The sequence below is a fragment of the Pelobates fuscus genome, chromosome 12 (assembly GCF_036172605.1).
Source record: "Pelobates fuscus isolate aPelFus1 chromosome 12, aPelFus1.pri, whole genome shotgun sequence".
Taxonomy (NCBI): domain Eukaryota; kingdom Metazoa; phylum Chordata; class Amphibia; order Anura; family Pelobatidae; genus Pelobates; species Pelobates fuscus.
Genome location: NC_086328.1, coordinates 70,322,629 through 70,347,292, shown reverse-complemented (window position 1 = coordinate 70,347,292; position 24,664 = coordinate 70,322,629). Strand labels below are relative to the sequence as shown.

At 46.2% G+C, this 24,664-nt stretch overlaps 1 protein-coding gene across 1 annotated transcript in view; it reads right to left on the bottom strand.

Annotated features, from left to right (window-relative positions):
• The window catches only part of LOC134578491 (capping protein, Arp2/3 and myosin-I linker protein 2-like), a 65,510-nt gene that overhangs the window by 16,473 nt on the left and 24,373 nt on the right, over window positions 1–24,664 (bottom strand). Inside the window, exons 4-5 of the mRNA XM_063437484.1 lie at window positions 23,117–23,185; window positions 13,474–13,567 (exon numbers count right to left, since the gene is read on the bottom strand). Coding sequence (XP_063293554.1) covers window positions 13,474–13,567; window positions 23,117–23,185 — 163 coding nt within the window. The remainder of the gene's footprint in view (window positions 1–13,473; window positions 13,568–23,116; window positions 23,186–24,664) is intronic.

Sequence of the window (24,664 nt, the reverse complement as noted above, 5' to 3'; positions counted from 1 at the left end):
CTAGTCCTCCTTTGTCTTTGGGCCGTGTGAGCAGTGAGTGTTTCAGTCTGGGTCTCCTCCCATTCCATACATAGGACCCCAGTGCTCCCCGGAGTGTCGTGAAGAAGGATGTTGGGATCAGGATAGGCAGGGCCTGGAAGAGGTAGAGCAGTCGTGGCAAAAAATTCATTTTCACCACTTGCACCCTACCCAACCAGGATATGTGGGGGAAGGCCCATTCCCTCATCTCATTGGGTCAGTAATGGGGTAAAGTTTGTCGCATATAGGTTGGTTACGCTCACTGTCAACCAGGTACCCAGGTAGCGTATCTTGTCCGAGGCCCATTGGAATTTGTAGCTCCTGCGCAGCTGATCTGCGCGAGGTGCGGGTACACTAATGTTTAGGATATATGATTTCGAGAAGTTAATTTTCAGTCCTGAGAGGAGTCCGAATGTATGGAAGGCCTGCACTAGGTTGGGCAGGGAGACCTCTGGGTGTGTGAGGAAAAAAAGTAGGTCATCCGCATAGGCGGCAATTTTGTGATGCGTGTCCCCTGTGTGAAGGCCGGTGATGTCGGAGTGATGTCTGATGGTGTTCAGGAATGGCTCCAACGCTAGGACGAAAAGCAGCGGGGAGAGGGGACATCCCTGACGCGTGCCGTTATGTATAGGGAACGGGTCTGTTAGGGCCCCGTTGACCAGCACGTGTGCTGACGGTTTGGAGTACAGGGCTCTGATCCAGCCCAGGAGATATGGTCCCATTCCCATGTGTGCCAGTGTCCGGAACATGTATTCCCAATTAACCCTGTCAAAGGCCTTCTCCGCGTCCATAGAGAGTAGGAGAAGGCCCGTGTCTGTCTCGGTTTTCCTATGCATAAGCGTCAGGGCCCTGATAGTGTTGTCCCGAGCCTCCCGACCCAACACAAACCCAGCCTGGTCTACGTGGACCAGGCCGGGTACGTGCGTCTGGAGTCTAGTCGCCAGGACCTTTGCCAGCAGTTTAAGGTCTGTATTGATGAGGGATATGGGTCGGTAGCCGCCACAATGCTCCCGATCCTTCCCCTCTTTGGGGATGATAGTGATGTGCGCCATTAGTGCCTGTCCGGGGAGTTCGTGCCCTTCTCTGATCGCGTTAAACATGTCTATCAATGGGTATTACAGTATGTCAGCGTATGTCCTGTAATATTTTAGTGGTAGCCCGTCGGGGCCCGGGCTCCGTCCTAATTTGGAGCTTTTAATCGCTAGCGCAAGTTCCTCCAAGGTGATGGGTTCTTCCAGTTGGTCTGTCACGCCTGTTGCTAGGGTGGGGAGTGTATGGGCCGAGAGGTAGTCATCTATAGAGTCGCGGAGTCTGAGGGTGTGCGTGTCTGTGTGCGGTCGTGGTAGGGAGTATAAGTCTGCATAGTATGACCGGATGATCTCCTGTATCTTTGTAGGGTGTCTGTGGAGGTTCCCTTGTCCCGAATGCGGTCTATGTATGTGTCCCGCCTTCTCTTGTTGAGCATGCGTGCTAGGAGCTTCCCACTCTTGTTACCGTTAACATGGAAGAATGCCTTATGTCTTAGGACTGCCCTATGGTGTTGGGACTGTATGAGTGTGGTCAGTTCCCTCCTCAATCCTAACAGCGTTGCCTGGTGTGTAGGGAGTTGGAGATGTTTGTTGAGGGTATCCAGGTGGTGTATGTCTGCCAGTAGTGTAGTCATGCGTGCCTCCCTCTGTCTTTTCAGGAGAGCGCCCTTTTGTATGAAATGTCCCCTGATAACACTTTTGTGTGCTTCCCATCGTATGGTGGGGGACGTCTGGTCGCCATTGTGTGTAAAATAGTCTCGTAGTGTGGCGTCTATGTCTGCAGTCAGTTCCGGTATGGCAAGTAGGGCTTCGTTGAGCCTCCACTTAGAGACCTTAGGTCTAAATAGGGGAGACTCCAGGGTGACCGACACCGGTGCATGGTCCGACCACGTTGCGGTGCCTTGGTCGGCCCGGAGTGCCAGCGGTAGGTGGTATTGTGAGAGGAAGAGGTAGTCAATGCGAGTGTAGGAATTATGCGGGTGAGAGTAGAAGGTATAGTCCCTTTCGTCGGGGTGCAGTGCTCTCCAGCAGTCCACAAGTCTCTCCCTCGCCAGTAAGGCCCTGATTGCCGCGATGTGTTGGGTAGGGACGGGTGAGCGTCCCGAGGAGGAGTCCCATTTAGGGTCTAGAGCTACGTTTAGGTCGCCCCCTAAGACCAGCACCCCCTCCGCGAAGTGCTGAAGGGAGCGGAGTATCCGAGCCAGGAAACGGTATTGTCTGCGGTTTGGGGCGTAGACGTTAGCGAAGGTGTAGAGTGTGCCCGCTATCTCCCCCTTTAAAAAGGTATATCGACCCTCTGGGTCGGTTTGTACGTCTTTTTCTGTGAACGGGATGTGTCTGTGGATGAGGATCGCAGTTCCTCTGGATTTTCCACCATGAAAATTGCTATAGTAACCTACAGGATAGTGCTGGTTAGTCAGTGTGGGACGTGACCCCTCCCTGAAGTGTGTCTCTTGTACAAACACTATCGATGCTTTACGGGAGAGAAAGTCCCTCACAGCTCCCGACCGTTTCTCGGGTTTATTAAGGCCTCTAGCGTTTAGGGATAGTATCGTGATGGGAGCCGGGGCAATGGACATGACCGGGGCTCTTCTGACAGTCGTGTAGTAGCGTAGGCTTGTCCGTCCGGCGGGCAAGCAGGAAGGTGGGATAGGGCGGGGGGGGGGTACAGGAAGGCTTAGGTCAGGTGGGGAGGGAAAAAGTCAGGGGTCGTGTGTCACAGTCGTCAAGTCTGTACGAAAGCGGTATCGGAAAAGAGCGTAGAGGGGCTGGAACCCCCCCGTCCGCTAGAGGGCGGAGGGGGACCGCTCACCTGATTCTTGTCGCTCACTCCAGTAGGGCAGTCGAAGGAGTTCCGGGAATCCCAAGTGAGTAGGGCCCAGGGGGCCAAGTGCGCTCTCAAAAAGGTCGTCACAGACCACTGTGACCTCTCGGGGCACCACCCAGTTAGGATCCATCGTCTCCCCGACTTACGGCACAATCTATACAAAATTCAGCATATATGTCAACCTCACCATGTAATGACAATAAGAACAGTAGCAATTGTAATAGCCCTAACACAAAACATATCAACATTTCAATATTACCCTCCCTCCCCCCCCCCTGTACGGCAGAGCCTGGCAGGTCTTCTGGCCTACTGTGCCGCGTCCCTCCCCCCTCCCCCCTCCCAAGCCCCCAACACCCCCCCTCTCCCACTCCCAAAGCTAGATTCCCCCTCCCTCCCCAGCCTAATGTACCAATCTCAAGTAATGCAGTGGGCTCCTGAGTGTCAGAGTGTGGGGGGCCTAACTATGGGACTGTGAGGTGTATTACTCCTATTGTTTACCTCCCGGGCCTAGGCCCTTCATGGGTCCCCTTCCCCTCTATGAAAGTGCGGGTATAGTACCCCTTCCTCCCCCAGGGCGATCCTATCTAGGCCTAAATTTCCCTCATGCCCAATGTGGAGCCTCAGCCCCCATAATACTTGCTGTGGCAAAATGAGAGTCAATGTTCACAATGGCGGCGAGGCGCCGAGGGTGTTCTGCTGAGAGTGTTACAGTTCACAGTCCGCTAGTGATGTCAAAATGGCGGTCTCGAGGAAGTAACTTCTCAGGGATGGAGCGGGTTTCAGTTGGGTGTCCCCACTGGTCTGGTCGTTTGAGTACGGGGGGGTCGAAGTCTCTGAGGGCGGGGGCCCATATCCTGTGATCTGGGGGCAAAGGCGTAGAAATTAAGCGGGTTCGGCCATGTCAGAGTTTCCGGCGAAAGGTGCAGCTCTCTTTGCAGCGCCTGGGCGTCTTCTTCCCCTAGGATCATGAAGGGGCCGTTGGGGGTTGCAACCTGTAGGCCCGTGGGAAAGCACCAGTGGTACCTTATGTGAGCCGCTTGTAGCTGCCTTGTAAGGGGTTTCAGAGCTCTCCTGAATGACAGCGTGGCTGGGGACAGGTCAGGAAACAGGTGGACTTCAGAGTTTTCCAATAATATTTTATCCGTGCCCCTTGCTTTGCGGAGGATTTCCTCCTTCAGTGGAAAGCTTTCCAGACAGCAAATAATGTCACGGGGTGGTCCGTCTGGGGGGCCCGGAGGCCTCAGGGCGCGGTGCGCTCGTACAAAGTTAATGGGTGTCTGGAGTGGTCGCATCAGCAATTTGTTAAATAAGTCCATCAAGGTGTCTTGGATTGGGCTTTTCCTGTCCAGCTCCTCAGGCACCCCTCTGATTCTGATGTTTTGTCTCCTACCCCTGTTGTCCAAGTCCTCAATGTGGAGTGCCATTTGTTGCAGTACCTTAGTATGGGATTGCAGTCTGTCTGTAGTAGCTGCCTGAACCGCAGACATGTGGTCGCTGTCCGCTTCTAGCTGAGTCACCTTTTGGCTGAGGCCTTGAATTTCCTCTCGCATTGCGTGTAGATCAGCGGTAATGGACGCATGGAGTTCCGCGTTTGCGGTCTTCAAATCCGCCTTCGTGGGCAGTTGCTGCAATATAGACATTATTTCAGGTAGGGAGGCTGGGGAGGTTGGTAGTGGATGGTCATCTTGTGGGGATCGCGGGCGGGAGAAACCGGAGGCCGTGGATTCGTTTGAGGCCTGGTCTAAGTCCGCCGGTGCCACGAGGTACGGCTTCACGGAGGGGGTCAGAGTGTTTTTCGGGGTGTCCCCGGGTCTTTGGGCGCACGATGGGCGCTGTGTTTTCCCCATTTTCGGCTTTAGATAGTGCGGTTGGTGAGGTTGAAAGTTAGGCAGGCGGGGAGCTACCAGTTTATGCTGCCATCTTTGCGGACCTCCAAGCCACGCCCCCATCAGGCCTTTTTTAATTGAATGTATCGCCCAGTGTCAGTCCCTTCGGGATCCATCCCTCATTCATCTTAATAAAGGTGAGGTAATCTAGACTTTTTTGACCTAGGCGACTTCTCTTCTCAGTGACAATACCTCCTGCTGCACTGAAGGTCCTTTCTGACAGGACACAGGTCAAGCCTGCACACCCAGTAGTCAAGGGGTTCATCGCTCCTCAGAGTGTCGATATCTGCAGTTAAGGCGAGGTAGTCTGCTACCTGTCGGTCGAGTCGCTCTCTGAGGGTGGATCCCGAAGGGCAGTGGCGATGCATAGGACTTAAAAAGGTCCGCATGTCCTCCATCAACAACACGTCTTTAAAGCATCCTGTCCTTGCCGGCGTGGTCATGGGAGGAGGAGGATGACTTCCACCTCTCCCCCTGTTAGATTCCCGTTGTGCTGTGACATCACCCTTATACGCTGTGTAAAGCATACTTTTTAATTTATTTTGCAAATGCTGCATCCTTTCCGACTTGTTGTAATTCGGTAACATTTCTGCCACTTTCTGCTTATACCGGGGGTCTAGTAGCGTGGACACCCAGTACAGGTCGTTCTCCTTCAGCCTTTTTATACGAGGGTCCCTCAACAGGCAGGACAGCATGAAAGACCCCATTTGCACAAGGTTGGATGCCGAGCTACTCATTTCCCGTTCCTCCTCCTCACTGATGTCATTGAAGGTATGTTCTTCCCCCCAGCCACGTACAACACCACGGGTACCAGATAGGTGACAACGAGCACCCTGGGATGCCTGTTGTGTTTGGTCTTGCTCCTCCTCCTCCTCCTCAAAGCTACAATCCTCCTCTGACTCCTCTTCCTCACAATCCTCTTCCAGCGTTGCCGCAGGTCCAGCAAGCGATGCTGATAAGGCTGTTTCTGGTGGTGATGGTGACCACAACTCTTCCTCTTCCTCTTCACGCTCATCTACAGCCTGATCCAGCACTCTTCGCAGGGCACGCTCCAGGAAGAAAACAAATGGTATGATGTCGCTGATGGTGCCTTCGTTGCGACTGACTAGGTTTGTCACCTCCTCAAAAGGATGCATGAGCCTACAGGCATTGCGCATGAGCGTCCAGTAACGTGGCAAAAAAATTCCCAGCTCCCCAGAGGCTGTCCTAGCACCCCGGTCATACAAATATTCATTAACAGCTTTTTCTTGTTGGAGCAGGCGGTCGAACATTAGGAGTGTTGAATTCCAACGTGTAGGGCTGTCGCAAATCAAGCGCCTCACTGGCATGTTGTTTCGCCACTGGATATCGGCAAAGTGAGCCATGGCCGTGTAGGAACGCCTGAAATGGCCACACACCTTCCTGGCCTGCTTCAGGACGTCCTGTAAGCCTGTGTACTTATGCACAAAGCGTTGTACGATCAGATTACACACATGTGCCATGCACGGCACATGTGTCAACTTGCCCAACTTCAATGCCGCTATCAAATTTTTTCCGTTGTCACACACCACTTTGCCGATATCCAGTTGCTGCGGAGTCAGCCACTTTTCCACCTGTGCGTTAAGGGCGGACAGGAGTGCTTGTCCGGTGTGACTCTCTGCTTTCAAGCAAGTCAAACCCAAGACGGCGTGACACTGCCGTATCCGGGATGTGGAATAGTACCTGGGGAGCTGGGGGGGTGCCGTTGATGTGGAGCAAGACGCAGCAGCACAAGAGGACTCAGCCGAGGAGGTTATGGAAGAGGATGGAGTAGGAGAAGTAGAGGAGGTGGCAGCAGGACTGCCTGCAATTCGTGGCGGTGTCACCAACTCCTCTGCAATGCCACGCATTCCTTGCTTGTCAGCCGTCAGCAGGTTTACCCAATGCGCAGTGTAGGTGATATACCTGCCCTGACCATGCTTTGCAGACCAGGTATCAGTGGTCAGATGGACCCTTGCCCCAACACTGTGTGCCAGACATGCCATGACTTCCTTTTGCACAATAGAGTACAAGTTGGGGATTGCCTTTTGTGAAAAGAAATTCCGGCCGGGTACCTTCCACTGCGGTGTCCCAATAGCTACAAATTTTTTGAACGCCTCAGACTCAACCAGATTGTATGGTAAAAGCTGGCGGGCTAATAGTTCGGACAAGCCAGCTGTCAGACGCTGGGCAAGGGGGTGACTTGGTGACATTGGCTTCTTACGCTCAAACATGTCCTTGACAGACACATGACTGTGGGCAGATGAGCGGGAACTGCTCAAGGCGGGAGGCGGAGTGGCGGATGGTTGAGAGGGGGCAAGAAGGACAGCAGTGGTTGACGTGGCTGAAGATGCTGGACCAGGAGGAGGATGGCGACTTAGAGTAGGCGTGCTGCTTGTACTCATGTGTTGATCCCATAGGCGTTTGCGATGTGAGATCATGTGCCTACGCAAAGCAGTTGTACCTAGGTGGGTGTTGGACCTCCCACGACTCAGTTTCCTTTGGCACAGGTTGCAAATGACATCGCTGTTGTCCGAGGCAGACACACAAAAAAAATGCCACACTGCTGAGCTCTGCAATGACGGCATTCTGGTGGTGGACACAGCATGCGTTGATTGGCGTGCTGTCGGGCTGACCCCGGGTGCCAATGCATGCTGTCTGACTGTGCCACTAGCTCCTTGCGACGACCCCCCCCTGCTTCCAACTCGTCTCCTCCTCCTCTCTGTCTCCCCATCTGAACTTTCGCCCTGTTCTTCTTCTTGCTGAGCGGGCACCCACGTGACATCCATGGACGCATCGTCCTCATCAACCGCTTCGCTTGTATCTGACAACTCAGAAAAGGAAGCAGCAGCGGGTACAACATCATCATCATCACACCGTACCTCCATGTGTTTAATGCTGCCTGCCTGAGACATATCCCTGTTATCTACATCCTCTAGCAATAATGGTTGCGCATCACTCATTTCTTCAAACGGGTGTGTGAATAACTCCTCTGACATACCAAGTAAAGCGGCTGTGGTGCTAGTTTTGGTGGTGGCGGCAGGCGGGTGAGTGGTATCTTGAGAGGTGCCTGAAGCTAAGCTGGAGGAGGATGGTGCGTCAAGGTTCCGAGCGGAGGCTGTACAAGATTGGGTGTCCTGTGTTAGCCAGTCAACTATGTCCTCAGAACTTTTCAAGTTCAGGGTACGTGGCTTCTGAAAACTGGGCATTATTCTAGGGCAAAAGGGAATCACAGCACCACGACCACGACGGCCCCTGCGGGGTGGCCTGCCTCTGCCTGTCATTTTTTTGGGGATTAGTGGTACTATGCGTGCAAGCTACTGTGAGACCAGATATGATTGGCAATGTGAACTGTAACAGTTCTGCAGAGCACACACTGTAGGCCTGACACACCCGCTTGAAGACAAGTAACTGCTATTCAATCTATAACAGTGAAAAACTAATTTTCTTTGTAAAATTACGCTATAGAGACACCAGATATGATTGGCAATGTGCACTTGAACAGTTCTGCAGAGCACACACTGTAGGCCTGACACACCCGCTTGAAGACAAGTAACTGCTATTCAATCTATAACAGTGAAAAAAAAAAATTTGGTTTTAAAAGCACGCTATAGAGACACCAGATATGATTGGCAATGTGCACTGGAACAGTTCTGGAGAGCACACGCTGAAGGAAGGACTGACAGAGCCGCTTGAAGGACACTGACTGGCTGCTATTAGCTTACACTAGAAACCTTTTTTCTTTGTAAATGCACGCTATAGAGACACCAGATATGATTGGCAACTGTCAAAGCACGCTGGCACAGGTCTGCAGAGCACACGCTGAAGGAAGGACTGACAGAGCCGCTTGAAGGACACTGACTGGCTGCTGTTAGCTTACACTAGAAACCTTTTTTCTTTGTAAAAGCACGCTATAGAGACACCAGATATGATTGGCAACTGTCAAAGTACGCTGGCAGGGTTGTGCAGGGCACACGCTGAAGGAAGGCCTGACAGAGCCGCTTGAAGGACACTGACTGGCTGCTATTAGCTTACACTGGAAACCTTTTTTCTTTGTAAAAGCACGCTAAAGAGACACCAGATATGATTGGCAACTGTCAAAGCACGCTGGCACAGGTCTGCAGAGCACATGCTGAAGTAGGCCTGACACCCAGACGCTTGCAGACAACTAACTGCTCTTCTATTACAGTGAAAAAAAATTATTTCTTTTAAATGTAAAGCTTAACCTATTGTTAAAACAGATATGAGTGGTGGCACTGACTGTGCAAATGGGCAAGGCATCCAACCTGACACAGAAGCTGGCAGGCAGGCAACTGCTCTTCTATTACAGTGAAAAAAATATATTTCTTTTAAATGTAAAGCTTAACCTATTGTTAAAACAGATATGAGTGGTGGCACTGACTGTGCAAATGGGCAAGGCATCCAACCTGACACAGAAGCTGGCAGGCAGGCAACTGCTCTTCTATTACAGTGAAAAAAAAATATTTCTTTTAAATGTAAAGCTTAACCTATTGTTAAAACAGATATGAGTGGTGGCACTGACTGTGCAAATGGGCAAGGCATCCAACCTGACACAGAAGCTGGCAGGCAGGCAACTGCTCTTCTATTACAGTGAAAAAAAAATATTTCTTTTAAATGTAAAGCTTAATCTATTGTTAAAACAGATATGAGTGGTGGCACTGACTGTGCAAATGGGCAAGGCATCCAACCTGACACAGAAGCTGGCAGGCAGGCAACTGCTCTTCTATTACAGTGAAAAAAAATTATTTCTTTTAAATGTAAAGCTTAACCTATTGTTAAAACAGATATGAGTGGTGGCACTGACTGTGCAAATGGGCAAGGCATCCAACCTGACACAGAAGCTGGCAGGCAGGCAACTGCTCTTCTATTACAGTGAAAAAAAATTATTTCTTTTAAATGTAAAGCTTAACCTATTGTAAAAACAGATATGAGTGGTGGCACTGGGCAAGTAGGCACAGTATCCAATGTGAACCTCACACAGAAGCTGGCAGGCAGGCACCTGCAATTACATTACACAGGAAAAAAAAAAAAAAAGCAGCCTGATGTTATAGCCCTAAAAAGAGATCAGATGAGTCCTTCTGGATTGTAGTGGACACTGAATACCCTAGCCTAGCTATCAATTTCCCTATCTAATCACCAGCAGCTAAACTTTCCCTCCTCTCACTAAGCATGCAGCTTCAGAATGAATCGAAAATGGATGCTGGGAGGGAGGTTGGAGGGTGTGGAAGGGAGGGAGTGCTGCTGATTGGCTGGAATGTGCCTGCTGACCGAGAGGCACAGGGTCAAAGTTTGCCCAATGATGACGAATAGGGGGCGGATTGAACTGCGCATGTGTCCGCCCGCCGCGGCGAACGCGAACACGCTAAGTTCGCCGGGAACTGTTCGCCGGCGGACAGTTCGGTACATCACTACTCCTGTATACAAAATGCTGCAATGTACGGACCTGTTTTGGAGCATGAATATCTCCAGTGATTGACTGGTGCTTTAACACCAGTGTAGAAATAAGTGAACCTCTGTTTTTAATCTTTCAAGATTCTTTTCTTTCAGGAAGTGTTCCGGAGGATTGGAGGAAGGCAGATGTGGTTCCTATATTCAAAAAGGGTTCAAAATCCTTGCCTGGAAATTATAGACCTGTGAGCTTAACTTCTGTGGCTGGTAAAATATTTGAAAGGTTATTAAGGGATAATATTCAAGAATTCCTTGAGAAGAATATGGTTATCAGCAAAAATCAGCAGGGTTTTATGAAGCACAGGTCATGTCAAACTAACTTGATTGCGTTCTACGAAGAAGTAAGTAGAAGTATAGATCAGGGTGTTGCAGTGGATGTGATCTATTTGGATTTTGCCAAGGCATTTGATACAGTTCCACACAAAAGATTAGTGTTCAAACTCAAGGAAATCGGTCTCGATGAAAATGCTTGTTCTTGGGTAGAACATTGGCTTAAAAACAGAATACAAAGAGTTGTCGTTAATGGTAAATTTTCAAGCTGGACAGAGGTGGCAAGTGGTGTCCCTCAGGGGTCTGTTCTGGGACCCCTTCTATTTAACATTTTTATAAATGATCTTGAAGACAGCATTGAAAGTCATGTTTCAGTGTTTGCAGATGACACAAAACTTTGTAAAATAATACAATGTGAGCAAGATATTACTTTGCTGCAGAAGGATTTAGATAGACTGGAGGACTGGGCACTCAAATGGCAGATGAAATTTAATGTTGAAAAATGCAAAGTTATGCACTTCGGCGTAAAGAATACACAAGCAACGTATACCCTTAATGGAAGTGAATTAGGGATAACAACACACGAAAAGGACTTGGGAATTGTTATAGACAACAAACTATGCAACAATGTGCAATGTCAATCAGCAGTGGCCAAGGCCAGTAAGGTATTGTCATGCATGAAAAAGGGCATTCATTCTCGGGACGAGAATATCATTTTGCCTCTCTATAAATCACTGGTAAGACCACATATTGAATATGCTGTGCAATTTTGGTCACCTGTTCTAAAGAAGGATATCATGGCACTAGAAAAAGTGCAGAGGCGGGCTACAAAATTAATAAAAGGAATGGAACATATCAGCTATGAAGAAAGGTTAACAAATTTAAACCTATTTAGTTTAGAAAAACGTCGCCTGAGAGGGGATATGATAACATTATACAAATATATTCGGGGCCAATACAAACCATTGTGTGGAAATCTATTCACAAACCGGACTTTACATAGGACACGAGGCCATGCGTTTAGACTGGAAGAAAGAAGATTTCGTCTAAGGCAAAGGAAAGGTTTTTTTACTGTAAGAACAATCAGAATGTGGAATTCTCTGCCTGAAGAAGTGGTTTTATCAGAGTCCATACAGATGTTCAAACAGCTACTAGATGCATACTTGCAAAGACAGAATATTCAAGGATATAATCTTTCAATGTAGGGTAATAACTGCTTGATTCAAGGATAAATCTGACTGCCATTCTGGGGTCAAGAAGGAATTTTTTGTCCTAGCTTGTTGCAAAATTGTGCTTCAAACTGGGTTTTTTTTTTTTTTTTTTTTTTTGCCTTTTGGATCAACAGCAAAAAACAGGTGTGAGGAAGGCTGAACTTGATGGACGCAAGTCTCTTTTCAGCTATCTAACTATGTAACTATGTAACTATGTAACTATGTAACACGCCAATAGGGACCTAGTCCCTGAATGATGGTTATTTAAACAAGTGTTATGAGTAGAGAGGTAGTTAGATTTAGTTGTCCACAAAGCTATTGCTAACAGTAAGGCAGTAGTACATTTTCACACATAATCCATTGTTCAGCAACATTCCGACCTGCCAAGAGATCTTTGTCAAGCGTGACAAAGACCACTTGGCAGGTCGAAACGTTGCTGTTCTTTTTTGTACAATTAAACCTGCCTGCGGCTTGAACACCCTGAGTGCCTGAAGATTTTCTTTCTGTTGCATTACTGTTGTGGGAATGCTGGTCTTGTTCCAGTGCACAGAGTGCTCGCTGGGATTGAGTGTGGCTCCTATTTGCATCTTTGTAGCATAAACCATTTTTGGCACATTTCAAGTCATTCCATTCAGTCGCCAGATCTAACCCTTTGCCTAAACTCCAAATTTCAAGTAGGTTCTACAGGTGGACACATCATCCATTTGCAGGGTATTCAATACAGTAACCAGATTAAATCAGTTCAGTTTATTGTCCACCTGGTTACACTCTAAGCAGATGTTTCAATGTTTCCACCAACTTTTGAGATGACACTTGTTACTTTGACACTATGGGTACCCAGACCACTTCAGCTCCTTGAAGTGGTCTGGGTGCTGTGTCCCAGATCCCTTAGCCCTGCAAATGCAATTATTGCAGTTTTCTAATAAACTGCAATAATTACCTTTGAGGGTTAACTCCACCTCTAGTGGACAGCCACTAGAGGGACTTCCAGACAGCCACTAGAGGGACTTCCAAGTCATTGGGTTGTTAGGCATGAGGACATCCAGTGTCACCCATCCTATCGCTGCTCATTTTAGTTTCAGTTAGGATTTATCTTTTAGGGGCTTTACGGTTTAATGATATTTGGACTTTTTTCCCAGCTGTTTTCTTAATCAGTTTCAACTATCCCCCTCTTTCCATCTCATTATACCTTCCTGCAATCTCACATGACCCTTTAATTCATGTTTTTAGTATTTTGATATGTTAGTGCATCTTCCCAAATTAACATCTGCATAGTAGGCCACTTAACTTTAAGAAGTCGATCCTCACTGGACTTTTGTGGTATTCACTTAATGACCCCATTCTGGGTAGAGGTACTACCCAAAACATCAGAACTCAAAGTTGTGTACAATGTATGTGAGTGTCTACACATTTTCAATTTAATTTACCTAATTTGACCCATCATATATAAACCTTTCCTCCCCCCCTTTCTTCTGCCTAGTGTGCTTACGGTACTTTCTATCCACCATCTAATTGCTGCTTCCATATAAGTTTTCTTTCTTTCATAGCAACATTTTTTTGTTGTAGTTGGGAATTGCAATGTAAATGTTTTATGTCTCCAAGTATGATTAAAATAACTTTTCCCACAGTATGTTTCGATCCATGCTATATTGCTGTATATTGCATATTGCCTTCCACTAAATATTTTTATACAAATAGGAAATTTCAAAAAAAAAAATTCAGCATCACCTTCAACAGTATAAAGAATAGAATCTATTTATACCAACCAGCTGTACAGCCTCTTCTGTTTTTTCTGGACTTATTCGATATGCCTGTGATATATCACTCATTGGCAGAGGCATTTCTTGTAAAGTGTAATTCCTTCAAAAATATTGAAAATAGTGGTTAAATCACACAGACTGAAAGTTATTTTATTTCTGAAGTTATGTATGCATTTTTTTTGTATCCGTGAAAATAGCCAAGTAACACATAGCACAGAATAAAACGTTTCAATTTCTAAATTATTATTTTGAAAAACAAGAGATAGGGAAATGCTGATGTAGCCTTTCATTAGATGCTTAATATAAGTCCAACCACATTATTTTCTGCAGTCCATATAGATATAACATTATGGGGATGGTGGTACTACAGTGCTCACAGTGGCGTAACCCTAGAGAGAAAGTTGTAAAGTGCGGTCCTGAGGTTTCCTCTTTGATGAGGACAGAATCTGTCACAGTAACCCAGGATGCCCATGATGCTCACATCTACATAGAATATATACATAATAAATATGTATAATATTAGATATGCATCTAGTGCAGGGGTGCCCAAAAGGTAGATCTCCAGATTTTTTTAAAACTACAGTTTCCATGATGCATTGTCATTCTAAAGGCATGCAAAGCATGATGGGAGTTGTAGTTCTGCAGCATGTGGGGATCTACCTAGAGGGCACCACAGATCTAGGGTACAGGGAGTGCAGAATTATTAGGCAAGTTGTATTTTTGAGGATTAATTTTATTATTGAACAACAACCATGTTCTCAATGAACCCAAAAAACTCATTAATATCAAAGCTGAATATTTTTGGAAGTAATTTTTAGTTTGTTTTTAGTTATAGCTATTTTAGGGGGATATCTGTGTGTGCAGGTGACTATTACTGTGCATAATTATTAGGCAACTTAACAAAAAACAAATATATACCCATTTCAATTATTTATTTTTACCAGTGAAACCAATATAACATCTCAACATTCACAAATATACATTTCTGACATTCAAAAACATAACAAAAACAAATCAGTGACCAATATAGCCACCTTTCTTTGCAAGGACACTCAAAAGCCTGCCATCCATGGATTCTGTCAGTGTTTTGATCTGTTCACCATCAACATTGCGTGCAGCAGCAACCACAGCCTCCCAGACACTGTTCAGAGAGGTGTACTGTTTTCCCTCCTTGTAAATCTCACATTTGATGATGGACCACAGGTTCTCAATGGGGTTCAGATCAGGTGAACAAGGAGGCCATGTCATTAGATTTTCTTCTTTTATACCCTTTCTTGCCAGCCACGCTGTGGAGTACTTGGACGCGTGTGATGGAGCATTGTCCTGCATGAAAATCATGTTTTTCTTGAAGGATGCAGACTTCTTCCTGTACCACTGCTTGAAGAAGGTGTCTTCCAGAAACTGGGAGTTGAGCTTGACTCCATCCTCAACACGAAAAGGCCCCACAAGCTCATCTTTGATGATACCAGCCCAAACCAGTACTCCACCTCCACCTTGCTGGCGTCTGAGTCGGACTGGAGCTCTCTGCCCTTTACCAATCCATCCATCTGGCCCATCAAGACTCACTCTCATTTCATCAGTCCATAAAACCTTAGAAAAATCAGTCTTGAGATATTTCTTGGCCCAGTCTTGACGTTTCAGCTTGTGTGTCTTGTTCAGTGGTGGTGTTGCGGTTACCGGCCCGCCGAGCCTCACGGCCGTGCCCGACCGGCACGGCCACGCCGACAACACGAGCTTACCTGCTCGTCGGCGAGCCGGGAACCGCTCCTTCCGTTCTTCCGGGCATCACGCCCGAATCAAACATGGCGCCGACCACGTGGTCGCGCCTAAGAGTAGCTCCGCCCCCGAAAATTATACTAACGTGTGCGTGACGTCACGACGTCAACGCACACGCACGTTTTGGGGTCAGAGGTCGCCCTCTGACCAATCATAGCCTAGAGAGGGGTATTTAAACCCCTAGCTTTCCCCATTACTTTGCCATGTCGTGGTTTCAGTTTCCTGGTTTCCTGAAAGTGCTAATTCTGTGTTTCTGATTTCCTGGTATCCTGATCCTTGGCGTTTCCCTGGTTATTCTGATCTCTGGTTTCCCTGACTTGGCTTGTTTAATCGGTATTGAGTATTTTCTGGCTTCCTTGACCTCGGCTTTCCCTTTGACCATTCTCTGTCTCTAGCGTATTAGTCCGGCCATTCTAAGGTCCGGTTTACGCTCTATCCTATTATTTTCCTTTTTCTTACTTATGTATATGTTTACATAGTTTCTGCGTGCTGGACCACATTACTAGTCGTGACATTACGACATGGCCATGGATCCTGCAGAACTATGCAAGCATATGATCGCATGTGAGAGTAGGGTGGAGGATATGGACCACAGGTTAGACCAATTTGCCCAGGCATTTCAGATCTTGCTCCAGAGGACTGCCTATTTAGAGGTCCCTCCGGTACCACCTGTGGTTCCGCCACCTGTAGTGGTTCCCGTACCACATAAACCACCGTCCATAACCTTGTCACCGCCCCCTCGCTATGGAGGTGATTCTAAGGAATTCAGAGGTTTTTTAAACCAAATTGAATACCACTTTGAGGCCTCCCCAGGTTCATTCCCAACAGATAGATCAAAAATAGGCTATCTGATGAACCAATTAACTGGAAAAGCTTTGACCTGGGCTAACCCCTTATGGGAAAGTGGTGACGCAGTAGCCCGTGATCACAATACTTTTCTTACGGCCTTTAAGGCTATGTTTGAACCTAAAGGCAGGGAGAAGAATGCTGCCAAAGCCCTTATGAGAATCAAGCAAGGCAGTCGTTCTGTAGCCGATTATGCAATAGAGTTCAGGACATTGGCATCTGAGGTTGATTGGACCAATAGTGGTCTGGTGGCTGCTTTCTCTGAGGGTCTAGCTGAGAGTATACAAGATGAGACTGCAGCTAGAGACCTTCCGGTTAATCTTAATGAGTTTATTGCATACATGATAGACATTGATAACCGGCTCAGAGAGAGAGAGAAAAACAAACAACGTAACAGACGTTCTAATTTGTCCATAGCCCCTCGTTTCTCTAACCCAGTGGTGAGTAGCCAAACGCCTCTTCCAGAACCTGAACCCATGCAATTGGGTAGCGCTAAACTCACTGAGGCAGAGAGACAACACAGACGTAACGAGGGGTTATGTATGTATTGTGGCAAGAAGGGACATCTAAGATCGTCATGCCCGGTTCGGCCGGAAAACTTGCACACCTAAGGCACGTACGGGGACCGACCTTAGGTGTGATGTATATGTCTCCTAAATTGACTAAGAACCGTTTCCTTGTCAAAGTAACCTTATCTTTCAAGAACACTACTGTTCAGTGTGAGGCTATGATTGACTCTGGGGCAGCGGAGAATTTCCTAGACAAAGAATTCTCTGCAAAACATCTCCTGCCCTTAAGACATAAAGAGAAACCGATAGCAGTCGAGGCCATTGATGGAAGGCCTCTTACCCAGCCTTTCATCACACACGAAACTCTGCCAATCACTGTTTCAGTGGGTATTCTCCACTCTGAAGAAATGACCTTTCAAATCATATCTTCACCTACAGTTCCGATAATACTCGGTTTCCCTTGGCTCCTGAAACACAATCCACGTTTGGATTGGATTGAAGGAGAGATTGTGAGTTGGGGTGAGAGATGCAAAGGTGTTTGCTTTAAGCAAATCCCACAACCTATTGGTACCATTAATGTTCCTGTTGCACCTCCCTTGACCACACAAATTCCACCGCAGTATATGGATTTGAAAGAGGTATTTAACAAGGTCCAGTCAGAAGGGTTACCTCTTCATAGACCTTATGACTGCACCATAAACTTATTACCAGGGACTATGCCTCCCAAGGGAGGAGTCTATGCCTTGTCCCCCCAGGAAAATCTTTGTTTGGAGGAATATATTAAAGATGCTCTCAGAAAGGGTCATATCCGTAGGTCCTCCTCACCAGCCGGGGCTGGATTCTTCTTTGTCTCTAAAAAAGAAGGAGACCTACGCCCTTGTATTGATTATAGGGGTTTGAATAGGATTACCATAAAAAATGCCTACCCTATTCCCCTTATATCAGAGCTGTTTGACAGATTGAGGGGAGCTTGAGTCTTTACCAAGCTCGATCTCCGAAGCGCATACAATCTAGTCAGGATTAAGGACGGTCACGAATGGATGACCGCATTTAACACCAGAATGGGACATTCCGAATACCTGGTTATGCCGTTTGGATTATGTAACGCTCCAGCGGTATTCCAGGATTTTATTAACGATGTCCTAAGAGAGTACCTTCACATGTTCGTTCTAGTGTACTTGGACGACATTCTCATCTATTCCCCAGACCTAGAGACACATCACGAACATGTGAGAATTGTACTGAAAACCCTGTTACAGAACGGCCTTTACTGTAAACTGGAAAAATGCCAGTTTGACCAAACGGAGATACAATTCCTTGGATACGTTATATCTCCGTCTGGTTTCCAGATGGATCCCCGTAAACTGGAGGCAGTCTTACAGTGGCCATTACCCAAGGGCCTTAAAGCCACTCAACGCTTTATAGGTTTTGCGAATTACTACCGCAAATTCATAAAGGGTTTTTCCTCCGTGATTTCCCCTATAACCAATTTAACCAAAAAAGGAGCAAATTGTACATCTTGGCCCAAAGAAGCAAGAGAGGCATTTGAATTGTTAAAATCTTTATTTTCCTCAGCACCTGTCCTGACCCATCCTGATCCAACCAAACCATTTATCCTAGAGGTGGATGCATCAGAGACAGGAGTTGGAGCCATTCTGTCTCAAAGAGAAAGTCCTGATACACCTTTACATCCTTGTGGATTTTACTCTCGCAAACTCACACCTGCAGAGAAGAATTATGACATAGGGAATAGGGAACTTTTGGCCATTGTACTTGCCCTTAAGGAATGGAGGCATCTCTTAGAAGATTCCAAAGAGCCACTTTTGATCTTTACGGATCATAAGAATTTGGCTTATATCGGGGACGCTAAGAGACTGTCCTCTCGTCAGGCTAGATGGTCATTGTTCCTCTCCCGATTCAATTTCATAATTACGTACAGGCCTGGTACTAAAAACACCAAGGCAGATGCACTTTCTAGGCAGTTTGAGACAGATGAAGCTCCGGAACAGGTGATATATCCTATTATACCTCCTGAATGCCTCATTGCCACTACAGTTACCGAAGTGTCTTCTCCACTCTTCTGTGCCATAATAGGGGATCAAACTCAGGCACCTGTGGGAAAACCTCCGGACAAACTGTATGTTTCACCTCAGTTTAGAAAGAAGGTACTAGATTTGTTCCATGACAACCTCACAGCAGGCCATCCTGGAGTTCACAAAACCCTCTCTGCCATCTCCCGGAGGTTTTGGTGGCCTGCTCTTAGAAATGATATCAAAGCATATGTTTGGGCATGTCAAATATGTGCCGTTTCTAAAGTTCCTCCTAGATCGCCTCCTGGACTCTTACAACCACTGCCCATACCCAATGCTCCTTGGACCCACTTAGCCATGGATTTCATTGTGGATCTACCCAGTTCAAACGGGTTTAATACAGTCCTTATGGTTATCGATAGGTTCACAAAGATGGCACATTTTGTCCCCCTTAAAAAATTACCATCTGCTCAAGATCTAGTTCAAATATTCTTGAGAGAGATCTTTCGGTTGCACGGTGTACCTAAAAGCATAGTATCTGACAGAGGTACCCAGTTTGTTTCTAGGTTTTGGCGTTCCTTTTGTAAGCAATTAGGCATTGAACTCTCCTTTTCGTCGGCATATCACCCTCAAACTAATGGAGCAGCAGAGAGGGCGAATCAGTCTCTAGAAGCCTATTTACGTTGCTTTATAAATGCCAATCAATCTAACTGGTATGAACTCTTACCCATGGCTGAGTTCGCCAGGAACAACGCCACTCATGAATCTTCTAATCACAGTCCATTCTTTGTAAATCAGGGTTATCACCCCGCTGTTTTTCCTTCTGAATTCTCAGACACGGAAATTCCTGCCTTGAACACCCGTTTGGAATCAATTCATGACACCTGGGATTCCGTCCATTCAGCTCTGCAGAAAGCTTCATTACGAGCAAAGGCCCAAGCTGACAAAAAACGGGGCACTAATCCTGTATATCTTCCAGGTGACAGGGTGTGGCTCTCCACAAAACATATCAAGCTTAAGGTCCCGTCCATGAAATTTGCCCCTCGGTACATAGGTCCCTTTCGAGTTACCCAATGTATTAATCCAGTGACCTATTCTTTGGCACTTCCGGCTCATATGAGAATTGCAAATACTTTCCATGTGTCTCTGCTCAAGCCCCTTACTTGCAATCGCTACACCAGGTTAGCCACTCCTCCTCCGCCCTTGGTGGTGGGTGATCAAGAAGAATACGAAGTCCATTCTATCATGGACTCCAAATTATCCAGAGGTGTCTTGTCCTATCTCGTTGACTGGAAGGGTTATGGTCCCGAGGAACGTTGTTGGGTTCCTGCTGACCGGGTCCATGCGCCCCGTCTTATCCGGTCATTTCACAACCGCTTTCCTCTTAAGCCGGGTCCTTCCCGCCCGGTGCGCGGTCTTCGAGTGGGGGGTACTGTTGCGGTTACCGGCCCGCCGAGCCTCACGGCCGTGCCGACCGGCACGGCCACGCCGACAACACAAGCTTACCTGCTCGTCGGCGAGCCGGGAACCGCTCCTTCCGTTCTTCCGGGCATCACGCCCGAATCAAACATGGCGCCGACCACGTGGTCGCGCCTAAGAGTAGCTCCGCCCCCGAAAATTATACTAACGTGTGCGTGACGTCACGACGTCAACGCACACGCACGTTTTGGGGTCAGAGGTCGCCCTCTGACCAATCATAGCCTAGAGAGGGGTATTTAAACCCCTAGCTTTCCCCATTACTTTGCCATGTCGTGGTTTCAGTTTCCTGGTTTCCTGAAAGTGCTAATTCTGTGTTTCTGATTTCCTGGTATCCTGATCCTTGGCGTTTCCCTGGTTATTCTGATCTCTGGTTTCCCTGACTTGGCTTGTTTAATCGGTATTGAGTATTTTCTGGCTTCCTTGACCTCGGCTTTCCCTTTGACCATTCTCTGTCTCTAGCGTATTAGTCCGGCCATTCTAAGGTCCGGTTTACGCTCTATCCTATTATTTTCCTTTTTCTTACTTATGTATATGTTTACATAGTTTCTGCGTGCTGGACCACATTACTAGTCGTGACAGGTGGTCGTCTTTCAGCCTTTCTTACCTTGGCCATGTCTCTGAGTATTGCACACCTTGTGCTTTCGGGCACTCCAGTGATGTTGCAGCTCTGAAATATGGCCAAACTGGTGGCAAGTGGCATCTTGGCAGCTGCACGCTTGGCTTTTCTCAGTTCATGGGCAGTTATTTTGCGTCTTGGTTTCTCCACACGCTTCTTGCGACCCTGTTGACTATTTTGAATGAAACGCTTGATTGTTCGATGATCACGCTTCAGAAGCTTTGCAATTTTAAGAGTGCTGCATCCCTCTGCAAGATATCTCACTATTTTTAACTTTTCTGAGCCTGTCAAGTCCTTCTTTTGACCCATTTTGCCAAAGGAAAGGAGGTTGCCTAATAATTATGCACACCTGATATAGGGTGTTGATGTCATTAGACCACACCCCTTCTCATTACAGAGATGCACATCACCTAATATGCTTAATTGGTAGTAGGCTTTCGAGCCTATACAGCTTGGAGTAAAACAACATGCATAAAGAGGATGATGTGGTCAAAATACTCATTTGCCTAATAATTCTGCACGCAGTGTATATAGAGGCATATTTGGAACACCAAGATTGAGGCAGTATTCTATTACATCGCTAGATATATAAAATTGTTAGCACACATTTGTAATATATATATTTATTTATAATTATATATTACATCCCACTTTATATATATATAAAAATTACAGTTAATATGATTTATATAGAGCCAAAATATTACATGGGGCTGTACAATAGATAAACCAAGAAAAATAATTACCGTATTTATCGGCGTATAACACGCACCGGCGTATAACACGCACCTCATTTTTAGAAAGAAATTCCAGGAAATTTCCCCCCCTCCCATAGTATTCCCCCCCCTCATCCCATAGTGTTCCCCCCTCATCCCATAGTGTCCCCCCCTCATCCCATAGTATTCCCCCCTTTCCATAGTATTCCCCCCCTCCCATAGTATTCTCCCCCCCTCCCCTCCCATAGCATTCTCCCCCCCTCCCCTCCCATAGTATTCTCCCCCCTCCCCTCCCATAGTATTCTCCCCCTCCCCTCCCATAGTATTCTCCCCCCCTCCCCTCCCATAGTATTCTCCCCCCTCCCCTCCCATAGTATTCTCCCCCCCCTCCCCTCCCATAGTATTCTCCCCCCCTCCCCTCCCATAGTATTCTCCCCCCTCCCCTCCCATAGTATTCTCCCCCCTCCCCTCCCATAGTATTCTCCCCCCTCCCCTCCCATAGTATTCTCCCCCCTCCCATAGTATTCTCCCCCCTCCCCTCCCATAGCATTCTCCCCCCCTCCCCTCCCATAGTATTCTCCCCCTCCCCTCCCATAGTATTCTCCCCCCCTCCCATAGTGTACTTCCCCCTCCCATAGTGTACTTCCCCCCCTCCCCTCCCATAGTGTACTTCCCCCCCTCCCCTCCCATAGTGTACTTCCCCCCCTCCCCTCCCATAGTGTACTTCCCCTCCCCTCCAATAGTGTACTTCTCCCCCCCCTCCCCTCCCATAGTGTACTTCCTCCCCCTCCCCTCCCATAGTGTACTTCCCCCCCCTCCCCTCCCATAGTGTACTTCCCCCCCCTCCCCTCCCATAGTGTACTTCCCCCCCCCTCCCCTCCCATAGTGTACTTCCCCCCCCCCTCCCATAGTGTACTTCCCCCCCCCCCTCCCCTCCCATAGTGTACTTCCCCTCCCATAATTACTTACCTGTCCTGAAGCGTGGGCCGGCTTCACAGCTTGCACCGCGGTACAGGAACTTTAATTTCATGTTCCGGTTTCCGGCGGGACTGAAAGGAAGTGTGCACTATTGTGCACACTTCCTTTCAGTCCCGCCGGAAACCGGAACATGAAATTAAAGTTCCTGTACCGCGGTGCAAGCTGTGAAGCCGGCCCACGCTTCAGGACAGGTAAGTAATTATGGGATATCGGCGTATAACACACACTCACGATTTTCCCCCTATTTTCAGGGGAAAAAAGTGCGTGTTATACGCCGATAAATACGGCAATTTTTACAAAACAGGCTTGACTTATGAGAACAATAGGTGAAGATTATAGTTATCTATATTTCTCTTTTAAAGTAACTGTAACAGTATAAAACATAGGTTTCATAACAACAAACACATGTTGTATGTAATGCATATAGATGCAAGTTACTAGTAATTCTTCCCCAGTTGTCGATGCTTTAAATATTACAAATTAATTCAGGGATGAATTAATCCGCATATAGGCCATATAGTAAAGTTTGCAAAATTCTCAAAAAGTTTGCAATCCCCATCACTAGATTGCAATGTATTACTTATTGGAAAAGTTCACAATGTCCTTTAACTTCCAGATATCAAAAAATGTCTTTGCAAGTTTATTAAAATACAGTTCTTACTATTTTAATGTAATAATCGAAATATGCAAATTGCTTACCGTGCCAATGCATGGGCTATTTCTAGAAATCCAAATGCTGTTGTATTATTTTTATCCCATATTACCGACCTACCAAGAAAGCACAAATACCAGAATTCTTTCACAAGCAAGAGAAAAACATATATTAATGTGTGCATTAGATCTATTTAAGCATTTTATATTTAAATGTATCTAAATATTTAGGTAAGAGCTATGTCCCAAAAGCCCAAGGAGGATTGCACAAGAACCATTGTCCCTTAACTAAGAGCCCCCATGCAATCTAAGAAAAGGAGGAAAAGACAGTTGGTGCATGCTTTTTTATTTAGCAACCCTGTGTGCCAAATGTCAATCATGTTGCAGAGTAGAATATAGAAGTAAAGTCAATCATTCACCGCTGCTTCTTTGTCTCTTAAAAGGGACACTGAAGGCTCTATACCTATTGAATTGAAAATTGAAAGCCAAGCCTATATATATATACTTTGGTTTCTAACACTTAGTTCTAAGTGTAAGATATTCCTTATCTCTGATCATTGTTTAGATTAGCCGCATTCCAATCACTTTGGTCAGGCAGTGAATTGAGTAAGAAAGAGAAAAAAAGGGTCTGTGCATTTGTTTTTTATACTCTGTATCAAAATTGATACACATCTGTAAAGTAGTGACTTTACAGTTCTTATTTTTTTATTTCATTTCCACAATACCTCTGACACCTCTGACATATATATATATACATATGCTAACCATATAATTATGTTTAATTCTATACAAATAGTACCTACATTAATAATTTGAATATATTCATAGATAGAATCTAATGAATACATGTCATTATTATGAAAACTAATATTAGCTGAATGTGGGTAAAAGACATGTAAATATCATATGTTGTGACATATTAATAGTACAGACACTTAGCCTATACAATGGGACAGTGTAACTGAGAAAACCAGACAGGTTAGAATAATCAAGAAGAGATAATCTCTACCAGTAATTAATTTTACTTTTAAAATTAAATGAGTCTTCTACAAGACCCCATTGTAAGAGTTAATTGAACCAAAGTCCAGATGTGTCAAAAAGATACTTTATGGCATGAAAATGAGACTGGTAGTCTACCAAAAAGGACCACTATCCCTTGAAGTATGACAATCATTCTTGATTGATTGCCTATAAAGATAAAACATTTTGATGTAATTTGCATCATGAAAATCAACTAACCCCTTAGACAAAGGTAGTTGGAATTCGCAATGGAAATTAATTGCGATACAACGACGCCATCAACCGATGAATGTCTATAAGACAATCATTAGAAGAAGGTACACCCACCATAACATTGGTCACTTTAAATTGGTGACATACAGAAATTCAAGATAAGGAATTCTTTAAAAATGAGAACACGACACTGTTAGAAAAAAAAAAGATCGAAGGGATCCAAAAGGTGAGATGCAAAATTCAGGAGATCATCAAAACATCATCAGACCAGACAAAGGAATACCACTCTTTCCAACTGAATTCTGGGACTTTGACAAATCTCTTTGCTAGGCAGAACAGAACTATTCTATATTTCTACTCAAA